The sequence below is a fragment of the Polyodon spathula genome, chromosome 4, assembly GCF_017654505.1.
Source record: "Polyodon spathula isolate WHYD16114869_AA chromosome 4, ASM1765450v1, whole genome shotgun sequence".
Lineage (NCBI taxonomy): Eukaryota > Metazoa > Chordata > Actinopteri > Acipenseriformes > Polyodontidae > Polyodon > Polyodon spathula.
This window is the reverse complement of record NC_054537.1, coordinates 52,224,645-52,242,627: the sequence shown is the minus strand read 5'-3', so window position 1 is coordinate 52,242,627 and position 17,983 is coordinate 52,224,645. Positions and strand designations below refer to the sequence as shown.

The window sequence follows — 17,983 nt, the reverse complement described above, 5'->3', positions numbered from 1 at the left end:
TTTGTGTTACTCCAAAGTGTAACTTTTGAACTTTTAAATATATTAATTTCAGGTGCATTACATGAAACATAGCCTGTATTTTTTATTTTACCAGATTGCCAATGACGTACCCACCTTAGGAGGATGTATTAGGACCTTGTCCTGAAAAAGGTACTAAGAAATGGTGTCTCTTATCAGGTAATAATGTATAACTAAGTGTTTTTTTTCCATACCAGGACGCACTTCTACCGTAGCAGTGTCAGTGCTGGAATCACCCTTGGCATCAGTCACTAGCAACTGGAAAATGTAAGTTCCTTCCACCAGATTGATAAGCTGTAGCACTGCTTCATGGTCTGAACTGTACAAGACATCCTAAAAAAGAAAAAAAAAACTGTAGTAAATAACTTTGATAATCTAGCCCATTGTTTTTTTTGTGAGGTACCATCAAGCATGTATTTGTTAACCCTAAGCATTTTCTTAGACCTTTTCCTAATCTAATCTACTCTACTCTGATTACTACGAATTTAGTACTTTTACTATTACTTCCAGTAGAAAAAAAAAACTGCACACAATCAATTTATATGCTGAAGCGCTCACCCCAGCTGCAGGACTTTGGCCGTCTCTGATCCACAAGTAGGATACAATGCCCTGGTCATCTGTAGACTTGGACCCATTGAGAACAACAGAGTTATTGGGCAGGACAAGAACAGTTCCTCCACCAGCATGGGCTATAGGAGGAATGTTTCTTTCTGTAATGAAATGCAAAGACATCAAACATCCTCTGCTAACAATACAATAGTGAGATAAAACTAAGGCAAAATGTCAAACACTTAACTTGGGGTCAGTGCGAACTCCCATTTAAAAGAAAAAAACACCCAAGACTCCTAAATTGCTTGTTTCTCAATGTATAAAATATACACAGGAGTGAATTAAATACCAAGGTTAAAAATGAGCAGGCTGTAGGGTTTACAACAACAACAACAAAACATTGCTTACCAATGCTACCTGATGTATCACACATATACAAGGGGTTTTAATCTTGACATTTGCTATTGAACGATTAAACATCCGATCTACAGATCAATTAAATCGATTAATCACACTTGTTTGCTAGTGATATGAAATTGCATTGAAAGACAATTACAAATAATACAAAGGGCCTCATGCGCTAAACAGTGGTAATGTGTTTTGCACGCAGAAAGCCCCTTACTGCACGCTTTGTACACCTGCTGTACAGTACCAGTCAAAAGTTTGAGTACACCTGCTTGAAACCAGGTTTTTCATGATTATCTATGCTTTTAACTGTATAAACTTGTCTATAAACACTTAATATTTAATTATATGGTACCTGTACTTACATAAGCTGATAATCATAAGTGAATTACATCCATAAATTTAATTTTTAAATGAAAATCTAAATCTTGTCAATTTCAATGAAATGGTCACCCAAAGCAAGGGGATTTCAGTCTGAAGCCCAAGTCAGTTAAAAGTCTGAAATGTGTATAACATGGTGTTAGAGCACTGGCCTAAGTATAAAAGTGTCTTTGTTAGATGTTCTCTGAGTTAACTAGCATGTTACCTAATTAACCTTTTGTCACCAATTATTGCTAACAGGTGAGGGTCCATGATTACAATAAATATAGGTAACATAGGCACAAGTTTGTCATTCCTGAATGTAACTGAGCAGAAAATGGCAAAATACGCTCAGTTAAGCAAAGAAAAAAATGAAAACGTTAAAAAAAGAAAAAAGTTTGTAATTACTTTAAGAAATGAAGGTCAATCTTTAAAACAAATCGCAAGAAATTTGCAAGTGTCTGTAACTGCTATCGCCAAGACCAAACGATTTGAAGAAACTGGCACTCATGAGGCCCAAACAAGGTCAGGCAGGCCAAGGGTGACCTCAGAATCAGAGAATCAGAGAGAAGTTCACTCGAGTCACAAGTCTGAGAAATCGGCGATTAACTGCCCCTGAAATACAAGCTCAGCTAAATGCTCCTAGAAGTACAGATGTCAACATCAACTGTTCAGAGGAGATTGCGTGAAGCTGGCCTAACCGGAAAAACTGCTGCAAAGAGACCATTGTTAAGAGTGCAGAATAAGAGGAAGAGACTTGCCTGGGCCAGAAAACACAGAAACTGGATGTCTGAGGAGTGGAAGTCGGTCTTATGGACCGATGAGTCAAAATTTGAATTATTTGGGTCCAACTGCCGAGTATTTGTAAGACACAGAGAGGGTGAGCGCATGAGTTCTGCATGTGTGGTTCCCATTGTCAAGCATGGAGGAGGCAGTGTCATGGTCTGGGTTTGCTTTGCTGGTGACAGAGTTGGTGATCTTTACCAAGTCCATGGCAAGCTCAACCAGCATGGCTATCATAGCATACTTCAGAGGCATGCCATTCCATCAGGACTACGGCTAGTTGGGCAGTCCTTCATTCTTCAGCAAGATAATGACCTGAAACACACCTCTAAGTTGTGCAAGAACTATCTGGCGAAGAAGGAAAGTGAAGGACAACTCAATCTAATGACCTGGCCTGCCCAGTCTCCAGACCTCAATCCCATAGAACTTGTACAGGACGAACTGGTCAGAAGTGTCAAAACAAAGCTACCCGCAGTGCCCTATATCTCTGGGAATTGCTGCAGAAGAGCTGGGAAGACATGTTGGGTGATTTCCTGCTGAAACTTGTTAACCGAATGCCTCGTGTTTGTGAGGCTGTTATTAAGGCAAAGGGTGGCTATTTTGAGGAATCCAAGATTTAGAGATAATTTCCAATTTTCTTGAACATTGCTTTGATACTCCTTATGTTTTGTTTGGTATACTGTGTTTTCATTTTCAAGTATTTACAGAAATGTATACGACATAAAACATTGTCAGTTATGAAAAAACCTAGTTTCGAGCAAGTGTACTCAAATTTTTGACTGGTACTGTATTCACTATTCAAAAGAGCTGCACAGGAGAGCGAGAAGAAGAGTCAGGAAGAGAGTATTTTGGACCAGGCAGACGTTACTTGGGCTGTGTGAGGAGGAGGTAATAACTAGACACAGACTGAGCATAGATCATACTTACATTTAAATACTTATATTTAGGGTCCCCGAAAATTCACAATATCACAAATTTCACAGAAAAATATGCCTACCTACCGTGAACAATATGCATTGTATTTTACTTGGGCCTAACAGTGACACGCTCAGACGAGACGATGTCTCTAAAGTGTCTTTTATAAAGAAAAACACAAAAGCTTCGGTTTTGTCATTTCAGGTTTGTACTTAACGTTGCTCTCGTGTTTAATATTTTGGGATTATTAAAAGGCAGCAAAATAGTAAATGGGAATTGCACAGTCATTGTAACTTATGTGTCAACATGCATTTTAAAGGTTTAGAAAACTCGAAGATGTTGCTGAATATGTCATTCAAGGTTGTTTTTAAAAAAATCAATTTTGTTTTCTTGTTAGCCTTTTTTTGCAGCAAACACAAATCATTTTAAACTACTGTTTCCAGCAAAAGTTGGTTTCGTTTTTAAAGATTGTTTCAATAGCAACTCGAGCTCCGATGTTACAATGTATCCTCAGACAGTCCGGGATATATGAAGATTACGAGGCAGGTGTATATGCAATACTTTCGGCTATGTTAATATATTTATATAATCACCATGTACTTGTGATATAGGCTATTTAAGTAGGCTATGCTTAAAATAGCTTTAAAATACACAAAAGAAACTGTAAATGTCCAATAAATAAATGTGCACAGAGAGAGAGTTGAGGTGCAGTCACAAATACAAGCAATCAAATGTCATCTAATGTTAAAAAAAGCGAAGTTTCACCAAACACCTTTTGAAATGTAAATAGTGAAGTTTTAATTGTCTGAGCGAGTGCTTTGCTGATTTTGAATTAATATTACAAAATAAACCTGCGGGAGATCAAGTTGAACAAACAAACATGTATTTGATTTTCAGAGTTAAACATAAAAGTTTTATTAACAATGACTTTCTCTGCTTTGACTGTCACACATGACGCTGTGATTTGGGACAAGACCCCCCGCCCTCCTACTACGGAGCGCACTTATTTTGTCCACAATTTTTATTGAAGTGAATGTTCTCATTGATTCAGCACCAAAAAGCCTTTCATAATTCTCCACCACTTTTTTTCTGATAATACATTTAGCTCCTGGTCTGTAAACTTTAGATTCCTCACTCTGTCCTCCTTGGTCACTGTCATTGTGACAAACTCAGAACCGTACTTAAATTTTCCTTTGCGCGTCCATACATATATATATGGCCGCTCAAAAGACAACTTGCAAATGAATCATGAATGTTTCATGTCAGGTAATGTTTCGTATAATGTTTAATTGCTGTTTGTGGTGTTTTATGGGTTGGGAGGGCTCACACCTGGCTCCTTTTAATTTGAATGTTTTAGGAGTGGGAGGAGGGTGGGATAACTAAAAATGGGTGGTTTTGGTATTTCAATCAATGGTGCCAAGGATGGGTTAAAAAGCAAAAAAAGGTGAAGATATATTTCTGATTGTTTGTAACATCAAGATGTATTTGTTTATTTGATTCACTCTTATTTTCAAGTTTTTAATGATTGATTCATTGCATTTTTTGACTGTATAATAAAGTTAAAAACTTTTTTTTAAAAAAACCTTGTCCAGCATTGGACATTTCTTTAGCTTTCTTTAGCTTATGTTTGAACACTCAACCCTGTTCAGCATTGGACATTAACACTAACTATATCATTGTAGTTAAGGCATTAAGCCAGACGGTTGTTCAGACAAACAAGCTTTTCAATATACATTTTCTGATACTGTTTGAAAGAGATATGTTAAATAAAAAAATAAACTTGTAGTTCTGTCATGAATGGAAAGCAAATGTGAGCACATTTTGCACGTTGCAGTCTTTTTTTCTTCATTCTGAGAGATCTGGTATACTTTCCAGTAAGTACTGTGGTAAAGTATTTCAAAGAAGGTGCAGAAGTTTGAGAATAAAGAGCATTATTCCCTGCCATGGTGCACTCTGACCACTAGATGTCTCTTGAAACACGCTGAAATAGAATAATTAAAGTTCCATTCATTGTTTATTGGGTAATTGGTACTTTCATTTTCTAATTAAATCCACCTGTAAAAAGAGCCTCTGTGTGTCCAGCTTGCGGAGGGTATGGAGAAACACTTCCGAGTGGGACTGAAGAAGACAGAAGAGCGAAAAAAAACCAAAAAAATTTGCATAAGATCTGTTTTAACTCCGGTGACTCAAACATCTGTCTCAAGTATACTGTGTGTATCTTGGTGAACTACGATCCCCTAGTTTGGTGTATGGTCAGAGAAACGGCTGATCTGTCCTGATGATAGTCAGGGAAACAAAACACTACTGTCTAAACCTTTTTATCTGTATTTAATAAAAGTGCACTGAAGTGCTTAAACTGCAATTCTGGAGTCTGGGCCAAGCATTTCTAGAGACAAAACTTTTTCAAGATTTATTTTTTGTGCACCGTTTTTTGATACCATGCTCAGGTAGACAAGACTAATCAATAATTCTTTACTCAAACCCCACAAGTGTGATTATTCGAGTAATCATTAATTGATTAAAACCCCTAATTCCTACTATATATTTATTAAAATATTCAAAATTATATTATATTTTAAACACATGGCCTTAGTTATAAATCAGTTTTCATTTCACTCTGGATCTTGTATCAAACCCAATCAGAAACCCAGTTCTTAATGTTTTTCTTAATGTCCTCTCATGGAGTTCAGTGTTTATTTATGTATTTATTCTTCAACCAGGAACAAACCCATTGAGAGAGGGCTCATTTACAAGTGTCAGACACCTCAGTATTCTCTGTTATCTATTGATAAATCTCAGTTCAAAGCCATTTTTCCATAGAACCAATGTTAAAGCTGGGTTGTCTAGCCAAATTCCAAGTAAACTTAGTACAATAGCTATCATTTCAGCCCTTAATCCTGCATCTCACCCTTCTTGACTGTGACAGTGGCCACAGCTGAGCTGGTCAGTCCCTGCTGGTCCTTCACAGTCAATCTGAACCGGTAAGTACCGATCTGAAGCCCTATTACAGTGGCCAGCTGTGTGTTACCATTTTCAAACTTTACACCACTTGGACCACTGAAACAAAGCAACACAAAAATAAACATCATTAACATTACATATAACAGTAATACCAAAATACATGTTGTTCCAGCTATATCTATAAAATGAGACACGATCCAGCTCAGGTTATGACTCGGGGTGCTCTGAGGCTCGAGCACCGCAGGGATTTTCTATAAGTGAAGCAGGAATTGATTCAGCTAAAGTGTTGCCACTTAGTAAAAAACAAACAAACAAAATCAGTCACATATAGTTAACTATCAATGTGGCACAAACAGATTGTTACTAATTTAGTAAGTTTAAATATGAAACTAGTGTATAACACACACATATCTACATTAAATAATGCAATATTTTGAACAACCAAGAGCATACAACCATAAATGTTCAGTTTCACTCAGTACCTGACCTGAAAGCTCATCCGCATCAGCTAAGACTGAAAAGAATCCTCTCCGCTTCTCCACTGCTGTTTCTTTTAATTTATTTTTCTTTAGAGAGTGTGGCAGGGCAGAAGACCCTGCTGATAAATGTATTATTGTGGGTGAACTGAAAGATACTGTTTGGTGAATATTTTGGGCTGAATTATTGTATAGTTAAATGTGGTCTGGCAGGGGCGATGGTAGCAGCTCGTCTCTGCAGGACATCTCATGAGAATGCATGGTCGGCAGTCAGTGATTATTGATAAACTGGCTGTCGGTCATGGAGAGTAATAACTCTCATGTAGACTGTAATCATCTTCGGATTGATTAATTTATTGCTAATGGGCCATAGTCACATGTATAAAAACCTGCAGCTTTTGAGACATGAGTAAATATACAAAGAAAGATAACTACAATTGATACTTGTGCTGGATTTTGACCAGCATGGTTATGTGTGTCTATCTCTTTTGGCCATCGTGCCCTTTATTTTGTATAAGAGTTTTGTTTCTGTTAAACTATATATTTTCAATGAATATGTGCATCTGCTTTTCATACCCCGCATTACTGCCTGTTGTGTACCCATCATTTTCTGGTCTGATGTCACCGCCAAGCCAGCCTGTTCACAGTCTCTTTTTTTTTTTTTTTTTTTTTTATTTTAGTAGGTCACCAATTATTTTTTTATCATTTTCTCCAAATTTAGAATATCCAATTATTATTTAAGCTCAGCTCACCGCTACCACCCCTGTGCTGACTCAGGAGCAGCAAAGACGAACACACACTGTTCTTCAAAGCGTGTGCCATCAGCCGACCGCTTCTTTTCATGCTGCAGACTCACCATGCAGCCACCTTGGAGCTACAGCGTCAGAGGACAATGCAGCTCCAGGCAGCATACAGGCAAGCCCGCAGGCGCCCAGCCAGACTACAAAGGTCGTTGGTGAGCAGTGAAGGACACCCTGGCAAACCTAAACCATTACTTACTTCATAACTATCCATACACATTTTTATCACATTGGATAAGCTGTTCTGAAAATGCCCAAAACTTAATCATTCATGGTTTCAAGTGATTTGTTTAAAAAATAAACAAAAAAAAATGATGTTCAATAGGTGAAAAAAACCCCACTGAGAATCATAAAGGATGCTTACCAGGCATTTATCTTTAGACGTGGCTAAGTGTCACATGCGTGGAAACTGGAGTTTTGCGCTTCTGGCTAAAATGTCTTTCAACTAAAATTTAACCAGAATAATAACAATAAAAAAAAAATTTTAAACACCCTTTTGTCTGAACATGTCTAAATGTCAGGTGGGCACCGGTTAACTACATTCTTGCAACTGCACACTGGTGGATTAGCTAATGGTGTAAAGGGTAATGCCCACCCACTGCAGAAATGTAAGAGCGAAACGTAAAAGTAATGTTGAATGGAAATGTAAAAGGAATGTAAAAGGCTGCTGTTCTAATCAGCACATTTTCCATTTTGAGTCATTTTTAGATTAGTCATTTTTTGTTCCATTCTGTTTTTAACTTAACCATTTGTCAGCAGCAAAATATTAAGTTAAAGGCTTGACAAATTCACAAACACAACTATAAACTACAAAAATAAATATTATATTGTATATGGAAACTCTACATGTACAAAATTTAGTAAGAAAAAATAGTAAACACATACATTTGCTTCAATATGCATTCAGCAAATTAACAGCAAAAAATAGTGTGCAAAAAGAACATGCATATATAACAAAAATAAAGGTATAAAGTGATGGCGACCCTCGAAAAATCAAAAAGAATGCCAACACGACTAACGTCGTTATTAGGAGTCCTGTAGATCAGGGCCCATTTATTTCAAATTGCCTCTCATAGCCATTAGTTCAGCAAGTCAAAAGGAGTGGTGCATCTTTTTTGCAACAGACAGAAACCGTAAAAAATAAAATCATATTTTTCCAATACTGCACTGATTGTACACACATATTGCCTCTCAGTTTCATATAAATTGGAAATTGACTGCATTGGGTTATGTGTGAATACAGTATGTAGAGCGAAATCTATTATTTTAGAAACACTATAAACAAACCACTGAACTCGGGCCATCACTACATTCTGATCGTGAGGTTTTGTGTGAGAACATGGATGCTGTGTTTTTGTTTATGCTTTTGGAAGAAAGTACTGTACATAATCAATCGAGAGCTTGTCAAGCACAGCTATGATCTTTTCTGCAAAACCAGATGAGACGCCGTTTTGCTTTTTCTGCATTGCTAAATACAGTGGCGAGAATCTGCAGTACCATGATGGTAGTTCGAAACATTTAGGCGATCTTCCGACCAGAAGGCTGGTGGGAACAACTTGAGTGGTTTCCAAATGACTGGATTAAAAATGTACGCATGTCTAAGGAGTTGTATATGCGTCTTTATCATTTCCTGGAGTGCTAAAACACACAGATGAGACGTTTGGTATCTGTGGGAAAACGCACTATGGCGTCTGAGGATACAAATTGTCCCATATTGTTTTATTTAAGTTGTTGTTTTTCTTACAACAAAATATTGCACAACTATACTTTGATTAAATAAAAAAGTGTACTATATGTATGCACTACTTACCATTGTTATGACTTTACTATTCATCAATATTATAAAATCAAGCTCATCAGGCACCTATATATATTTTTAGCCATGTTTATCACACGGAAATGTCTGATAAACAATATCGTTAGTTTTGCAGAAATCCACTGAGTACCAACTGCGGCTGTGTTAGCGTGGCTGTAATACACACACAGTTCGCATTAACTAACCAAACTAAATTAATAACCGCACCCAATACTTGCTCTGAACAGGATTAACTAGTGCTGTTGTCGCTGCCCTTTGTAACCAAACTGTGTGTGTATACAAACCGTATTAAAAACAAAAGGTGAACTCACAACCACGTTTAGCCTGTGTGTGTACGTAGCCTAAGATGATCACAGGGACTTCAAAGGGCTTGAGATGGGTGCATCTGCACCTCATTATAGCTAACGAAGGGTTAATATATTATTAAATTGATGATTGAATGACTGAGTTTTTATTTTAGCACTGCATTAATGTGAATGAAAGAGCTTGAAACAAGACTTAAACAAGCCCTACCCTTGTTAAACAAATTCTATTGGATTTTGGTTAGCTGCGTCTAAACCTTAGAACAGACTTAAGCGCTTGCAGAGATAAACAGGCTTTATGAATAAACGACTAAAAATAACCACATGATTTGGGCGCAGCTACATTTTTCTACATGTGTCTAAGAGATAAACATGTTTTATGAATATGGCCCCATATGTTTAACAGGTGAAAATGAATACCTGATATTCTGCCACTGATACAACACAATGCCTTGGTCATCTGTGCTCTTGCTGCCATCCAGTGTAGTGCTTTCTACTGGAAACGTTAACTCTTTATCAGGGCCAACCACTGCTACTGGTGGACTGTTATTCTCTAGAAATACATAGAAATGGAGTTTAAACATAGTCATCCCTGCACATGTACCTGTACACCTTTGCACTGGTTCCTAAGTTCAGACATTTACTATTGCCCTCAAGGTTAACCTGTTGGCAGGAAGCTGATTTGATAATTTAGGTAGTCAGCATATGGTTATTCAAACTTACTGAGCTTTAGCAATATAATTAAAATTATATTTATAGAAGGGGTTATTACAGGTAAAGGGACTGATAATCTCTTCATATTGCTTCATGTTGTCCCTAATGACAAATATAATTATAGCCTGCTGTAAAATCTGCGGAAATTGAAAACAAACAAGCTAACACCTACAAAAGCATGAGCCTTTATAGTCTTTATAAGGTGTGAGTTGCTACTCTGTATTAGTTAATTTGAGCCCTATTTTCCACTGTGCTGTAATAAAGGCATAACATTTAATTTAGAAAGTCAAGTTGCAACCACACTTCCTAATCATCTCAGTAGTTAAATATTTTTCTTTTACTCTTAAATTACATTTATTTCCACTGGGATATGTAACTGCATTGAAGATGATTTTTCAAAACAATTGTGCCTTGATCTTACAAGATCAGAATACAACCTAATACGAGTCTTTTTTCTGTGCAAAATGGTTTGAAAATGTATTACAAATCGGTCCAGTACATCTTATTTTGCAAAAGTGTTTTGCATCCAGTGACAAAAAAACAACAGCATTGCTAAATAAGATGCCTTTATTATTATATTACAATGATTTATAAATAAGGTATTATAGTGTCAGAGCCGGATTAACCCATCACGGGGTCCTAGGTAAACATGCAATTCTGGGCCCCTATCTTCTTGTATGAACAACAAATATACAGATATGCATATCTTAGCTTAACTCATGCTCCACCAATTTGCAAAATATATCATTTTCATGTTAAGTTATTATACATGGTTTTGATCAGAAACGGTCAAATATGCCAAATTCTACTTATTAATTATGAAGAAAGTTTCACACACTGCTCTGAACTGAACAACGGGCCGAATCTGCCAGCAACAGGTTAATTGAAGGCGGTGCTAAATACATTTCAAAATAAATTCGGAAAAAACAGAAGCCAACGTCAAATCCCATAGCAGAGCTTGATAATCACCTTTCACGATTTACTGAATACAAATTCAACAGCTTGAATATGGACAAGAGCATCACATGTTGATTGCTATCCAATTTAAAAAACGTGATGCTTCTATATAGGAGGGTGCTCAAACTTCTGTCCACTAACTGTAGGTTCCCTATAGTCCACACATTATATATACACTACACGACAATCAGCAGGTATGGTATTGTATTATATATATATATATATATATATATATATATATATTATATATATATATATATATATATATATATATATATATATATATATATATATATAACCAATACCATACCTGCTCATTGTCGTGTAGTCAAATCGGGGTGATAGCCTTGTCATTTTGTTTTTAATGACATACAGATTTACATTTCTTTAGGTCTTATGGTCATACATGGACACACCTGCACATACGCCGGATCATTTGCTTTGTTGGTCTGGTTTTTAACAGCAGTCTTGATAGTCACAATTCCATTCAGAACTTGTGTAGACAATTGATTTCTTACGTCTGTTTTTACAAGGTTCACCTGTGAAAAATTCTGCAGTACTGTGTGGCAAAGCCAACATATTAATGGCAAGCTTGGCAAGTGTAGGAAAACGTGTCTCTCCACTATGTGTAGACAACAGCAATTTTGTGCCAGTTTTCATCAGCTACCAGATCACGTCTAAGATCCATCAAGTCAGTCAGTCACTTCTTATTGCATAAATTCCCTCTAGGCTATCCAGTATATTTCCAATAACAAAAAAGCATTTCAAGCTGGACGATGCCTCCTGAGCTCGCTATGCTTTGTTTACTTGCTTGGTTGAAGAACACATATACTAATTTCAGCACAGTATTGTTAATTGGTATTCTTCTTTTGATACTTTTCACTGCCATCACATGAGGTGAAGGTATATGTCATTGGAGTTGATTAGGAAGCCGCAAGCAATACAAAAATATACAGATTTATTTTGAATCACAGACATTTATTTATTTACGTTTTACTGTTAAAATGACTAGCCTTAAACGTATGGCTGGTAGGCAGCCTAAAGTCAAATGCAGTTGAACAGGCTTGCTTGTTTCACCAATGCAGCAAAGGCAGTGAGGTTTCCATTGTGATCGGAGGGGTTTTTTGACTCGCTTCGTTAAAGAACACGCTTGTTCTCCAGGGTAGGGGGGAAGGTTTGCTGCGGTTTGGGGCTTTCAGCACTGATTTTAAAAATATTTCTAATGCCCCCCTTTGCCACTTTCACTCCTCTTCTTCCTGTTTTCTGTGTTTACGCTTTGCTGCCCATGAAAGAGACATAGTTTGCTGTATTCAAGCAAAATCCAAAACTGACCTGGAATTTACTTGTGTTGCCATGTGAAAGTGAGTGAGAGTAAATTGACTTTGGGCCCTAGGCAGGTGCTTAATTTGCCTATGCATTAATCCGGCCCTGTTTACAGTGGACTCTACAGTGGAGTATATACATCTCACTTCACCTGATAGTACTGTACAGTAGAAATACTTATTTGATCTTATCTTACACAGTTTAATCTAACTAACCACAATATAAAACACATTTGCACTCTCAAGACTTGGATGGTACTATTGATCTAGATGATTTACCAGGCTGCACAATGACTGTGACTTGTGCAGTAGCCTGCTGTCCTGCGGAGTCTGTGACTGTCAGCTGGAATGTGTAATCCCCTTCTTGCATAGCAGACAGCTGCAGGTACTGAGTCCTGACTCCCTGTGACATTATAAAGAAAACTATTACAATGACATACTAGTTTAAGTGGTACTGTAATTTTGAAGACAGGAAGAGAGCTCCAGAATCCATCCCTACATTCATTTATAAATGCATTGATTTTCATTGACTAGGTTTTGTGTAATAGGACTCCATCTCCACTCATTATCAGTAACCAACTGTCTCTCTTTGGTATGACTCATGTATTTTCAATGTTCCCTTTCAAGTAGGGAATATTAACCATTACAAAACACACCCTATTTGACATACAAATTAGAAACACACTTTCAATTGTGCGTAAGATCACCATAGGTTCTGAGGCTTGTAAGATTTGAAATTCTGTTGTTGTGTTTGCTTAGTGTGGGTTTGAAATTCTCAGCATTAAAGCATAAAGCATCACTTTGTAATTGTCACATTTGCCCATCATCTCATACAGGATACTTTTATCAATTCAGCATTTATGGGAGATTCATGACACAGAATGGAAAAAATGTTGGATTATTATTAATAATAATCTTTATTTTTATATAGCACCTTTCATAGTGGACCACCATCACAAAGCGCTTTACAAGATATGAGACTAGGGTGTGAACTATGCATCAGCTGCAAAGTCACTTACAACAATGTCTCACCCAAAAGACAAGGAGGTTAAGTGACTTGCTCGAGGTCACACAATGAGGAAGTGGCTGAGCTGGGATTTGAACCAGGTACTGCCTGGTTACAAGTCTATTTCTTTAACCACTGGACCACACAGCCTCCTATGATCATTATCATAACTCTGGTTCCCTGAAATAGGAATATTAACCATTACAAAATAGGCGTTTCCCTTTAAGACACCCGAACCTGAAAAACTTTATACCAAAGACACTCGTCAGAGGAGGGTGACATAGTGCTGCTGCGCCCCCGAGAGCATAAACTCGCTACTCACCCTGACAGTATCATCAATTTCCTTTTCAGCCTAAACTGATTAACATCAGAGTTGATAAGTAAATCCTCCTGTGTATTTTCGCATCCTTTTTTTTAGCAAATTACTTTAAAAAGTCCCTCTCAGCCTTATGTGCTGGTAAGGAAATCTGCGGCTCTCCTGTCATCCTCCACGGGATCTTAGTGCACCAAGTCGCTGACTTGTTAGGGGAAATTATTAGTATTAAGAATATTACTGTTATAATATTACTGTTAATAATTATTTAATTATTAATTACTAGTATTGTTTACTGTGTGTTTCACTTTGCGTTAGCTATCGGTTGTTTTATATACTGCTGTTGAACAGGCAGGTGAACCGGTATCTGAGTAGGAGACGATCCACTAACAGTGGGTGCGCATTGGTCCAGAGCTCCCCGGTTGACACCCGGGAGCCCCGGTTACCTCCACACTTGCTCGGGCTGCGGTTCTTTGCTCAGGCAAGGAACCAGTCGGGCGGCTGACCCCCGGTTAGTCGCGGTTTGTCGCGGTTGCTCGCGGCAAGGGTGGGCATTGGTCCAGAGCACCCGGTTGACTTCCAGGAGTCCCGGTTACCTCCACACTTGCTCGGCCTGACGTTCTTTGCTCTTTTGCCACCCACACCAACCACCTCGCCTCACGTCCCCCTCTGGACCGACCATGCTATGGGCAGGCCCTTTACGTCTCTCTTGCGTTCCCGGCAGGGTGAGGCTGACCAGAGTCATGTAGTTCCGTAAGGCGCGGAAAGCTACTGACACATCGAAAGGTGGGTCTTAATATTCATCTTTGTAAGGCGTCGCAGGTCCGTGGTAGCTGCTGGGGAGGTCGTGGAGCCCTGACTCGGCCGTGGAAGGTAGGAACGTGCCCTGGTAGCTGCTGGCATGGTCCTGGAGCCCTGACATGGTCGTGGAAGTGACCCCGGGGCTGCTGGAGGCTGCTGCCGAGGTCCTGGAGCCCTGACACGGCCGTGGAAGGTAGCCCCGGTCCCTGGTAGCTGCTGCCTTGGTTCTGGAGCTAAGTCATGGCTGTGGAAGTGACCCCGGTGCTGCTGGCGGTTGCTGCCGAGGTCCTGGAGCCCTGACACGGCCGTGGAAGGTAGCCCCGGTCCCTGGGAGCTGCTGGCATGGTCCTGGAGCGAAGTCCTGGCTGTGGAAGTGACCCCGGGGCTGATGGCGGTTGCTGCCGAGGTCCTGGAGCTCTGACACGGCCGTGGAAGATAGCCCTGTGCCCTGGGAGCTGCTGCCTTGGTTCTGGAGCAAAGTCCTGGCTGTGGAAGTGACCCCGGTGCTGCTGGCGTCTGCTGCCGAGGTCGTGGAGCCCTGGCACGGCCGTGGAAGGTAGCCCCGGGCCCTGGTAGCTGCTGGCGAGGTCCTGGAGCTAAGTCCTGGCTGTGGAAGTGACCCCGGGGCTGCTGGCGGCTGCTGCCGAGGTCCTGGAGCCCTGACACGGCCGTGGAAGGTAGCCCCGTGCCCTGGCAGCTGCTGCAGGGTTCCTGGACTCTGGTCACGTAAGCTTTACCTTCTCCGCCTGGAGGTCCGTGCACATGGTCATGTAGATTTGAGAAATTTCCTATCTTTAACATGACATGACCACAGTCATGAGTTTTTCGCCTCCGCCAGAGACTAAGTTTTTCAAAAAGCATGGTCATGTCGCCTATCTTTTACATTGGATGACCATAGCCACCGAGGCTCCGTTTATGAAAGTCTGACAGAGAAAGACAAGGTAATTTTAATCTTTCCTTTGTGAGCATACTTTTTGATCTCTGTGCATTTATTAATGCTTGAGAGCAATTGGTAAATGGCATTTGTTTGGTGTTTTTGTCTCGGTGCCTTACCAGGGTGCTCGATTGCCCGATGCCTGGCTGCCAGCGACAGGCCATCGTTCGGCTGGACCGGCACCTGTATCGCCTGCATCAGGTTAAGTCCGGCGACCCGGCCTATGCTCGCCTGATGGCTGAGGTTAAGAGCAAGGCAGAGGGCGATGTTTCATTCCAGCTGCCCAAGAGGCCGGTCTTCGTTGCGGAGGAGCCTGGGGAATGCGAGCTACCACACTCGACATTGCAGCACTCAGAGGAATCACCCAGTCCTGGGCTAGATTTGCTACATTGGATGCCGCTGATGAGCCCCGAGGTGCCGTCGGATGGGCCGACCGACAACCCCTGTATGTCGGTCTCTGAAACGGATATGCCCGGGGAAGCTGAACCAGAAACCATTGTGTCTTCGACCCAAGATGACTTACCAGATGCTGGGTCAGAGGATGGAGCCCGTGAGGAGTTGCCATCTTCCAGTGACTGCCCATCCGGAGCTATCGAAGGTCCCAGGTTGCGCACGCTGTCATCGTCTCAGTCGTCCTTGTCGTCGTCAAACGATGAAAACTACGAGCCCATGGCCAGTCATTCGGGGGATCCGTCCCGCGATGATGGTGAGCTTTTGATGCCTCGTGTAACATGGTGTGTGTTTTTCAATAAACACGGATTGTTGGGTGAATGGCTTACGATCCAACTTTCCTGCCCTTGCAGTGAGATGCCTCCGGTTGTACCGCGAGTACCTTCTGGGTCCCAAGCCCCATGCCAAGAAGCTGGAGAATACGAACCAAGCTCTCCAGCACATCCGCCGGTTCCTGAGCAGCACGGAGCGGTGTCATGAGTAAGTGAGAAGCAGTTGCAAAGCCCTGACTCCCCCCGTTTTTGTTGCTATTACTGACCCCCTGTCCCTGTGTCTGTCTCCTTGCCCCAGGTGGTATCGTACGCTATCTTGTTCTTCTATGTCGCCGAGTACGATTCACAGCTACGTGAACGATGTTGTTGGCTTCATCCGTTACCTCTTGGAGGCCCGGTTAAGCGATTTGAAAGTGAAGAAACGTACCCTGTCTTCAATTGCCTTCTTCCTACAGTCTTTACGACGACAGGGTCACCGAGAGCTGATGCTGCACCGCCAGAAAGTGCAAGATGCAAAGCAGGAACAGTTGATCCCCAAGGAACATCTGAAGCGCTTCAATGAGAGGTGTGGGGAGCTAATCCCCCAGATGCTGGAGCTCTGTGAGAAGGGCGAGTTGTGCAATGTAGGTACCCTGATCGGGCTACTCTGCGGGCGTATGATGCTGCACAACGGACACAGGCGGGGTGTCCTGATGAACATGAAGGCCAGTGAAGTAGAGGGAGCCAAACAGTTTGAAGATAATTTCCACATCCGCGTGTCCGATCACAAGACCGCGGGGACATATGGCGTGGCAGTTATGGTGGTGTCTAAGCAGGAGCACGACTGGCTGCTTAGGTATAGTGCTCTGAGGGTCTCCTTGCCTGGTTACCTCTATGAGCCAAAAACCTTCTTCTTCACGTGCCTGGGAAACCCCCTGAACAAGATCGGTAACGTGCTCTCCAAGGCATGGGCGGCATGCGATATCGGAGTCAAGGTGACGGCTGGTATGATCCGCAGCGCAGTGGCCACATATGTAAGTCGTAACGTTTCGGCCGAGGGCCTCGTTGGATGTGCAGAGTGTAATGCCATGACCTAACGCCTGGTTTGTTTTCTTTCCCCAGACATGGGAGTCTCAAGGGGAGGTCAGCAAGTCCACCGTGTTCTGGCATATGAGCCACAGCCTCCAGACACAAGCCTCCTTCTATGTCCATGAACAAGCCCCTGCCAATCACCAGCGGGCGAGGCTTCTTATTGAGGAGAGCCTGGGGCTCAGTCCTGCATTGTAGACCCTGTTTGTGAACCTAATTGGGGTTAGTGACGGTTCTGATTTTCAATAAAAAAACTCTTTTTTTGACAAAATCTGTGTTCCTTGTCCCTTATTCTACTTCTAAAGCGGTGTGGATGGTGAAATTGTGGCTGGGGATATGGCTTTGGGGTCTTGGTATTGACGGCCGTAGTATGGAGTGTGTTGCAGTCTGGATTTGGACAGTTACTGACGGTCTCGGGCTACCTTTCCGGGTCTCCGGCTATGTTCATGTATGGTATTGGCTCTGGTTCCTCGTCCGCGTCCGGCCCCAGATCCGTCAGGGGACGGCCGGCCTTGGAGGTCTCGCGCCGGGTAGGTTCAGGCCCGGACGGACGCCGTTCCCCAAGTGTTCGGCGCCCGCCCGGTCTGTCCCTTCCAGAGCGCGTTCCTCGTCCGCGTCCGGCCCCAGATCCGTCAGGGGACGGCCGGCCTTGGAGGTCTCGCGCCGGGTAGGTTCAGGCCCTGACGGACGCCGTTCCCCAAGTGTTCGGCGCCCGCCCGGTCTGTCCCTTCCAGAGCGCGTTCCTCGTCCGCGTCCGGCAA

At 41.5% G+C, this 17,983-nt stretch overlaps 1 protein-coding gene across 1 annotated transcript in view; it reads right to left on the bottom strand.

Moving 5' to 3' along the window:
* The window catches only part of kiaa0319 (KIAA0319 ortholog), a 92,401-nt gene that overhangs the window by 27,578 nt on the left and 46,840 nt on the right, over positions 1-17,983 (bottom strand). The window contains exons 11-15 of the mRNA XM_041248073.1: positions 12,658-12,781; positions 9,806-9,938; positions 5,939-6,087; positions 577-728; positions 213-351 (exon numbers count right to left, since the gene is read on the bottom strand). Of these exons, the coding sequence (XP_041104007.1) occupies positions 213-351; positions 577-728; positions 5,939-6,087; positions 9,806-9,938; positions 12,658-12,781 (697 nt within the window). The remainder of the gene's footprint in view (positions 1-212; positions 352-576; positions 729-5,938; positions 6,088-9,805; positions 9,939-12,657; positions 12,782-17,983) is intronic.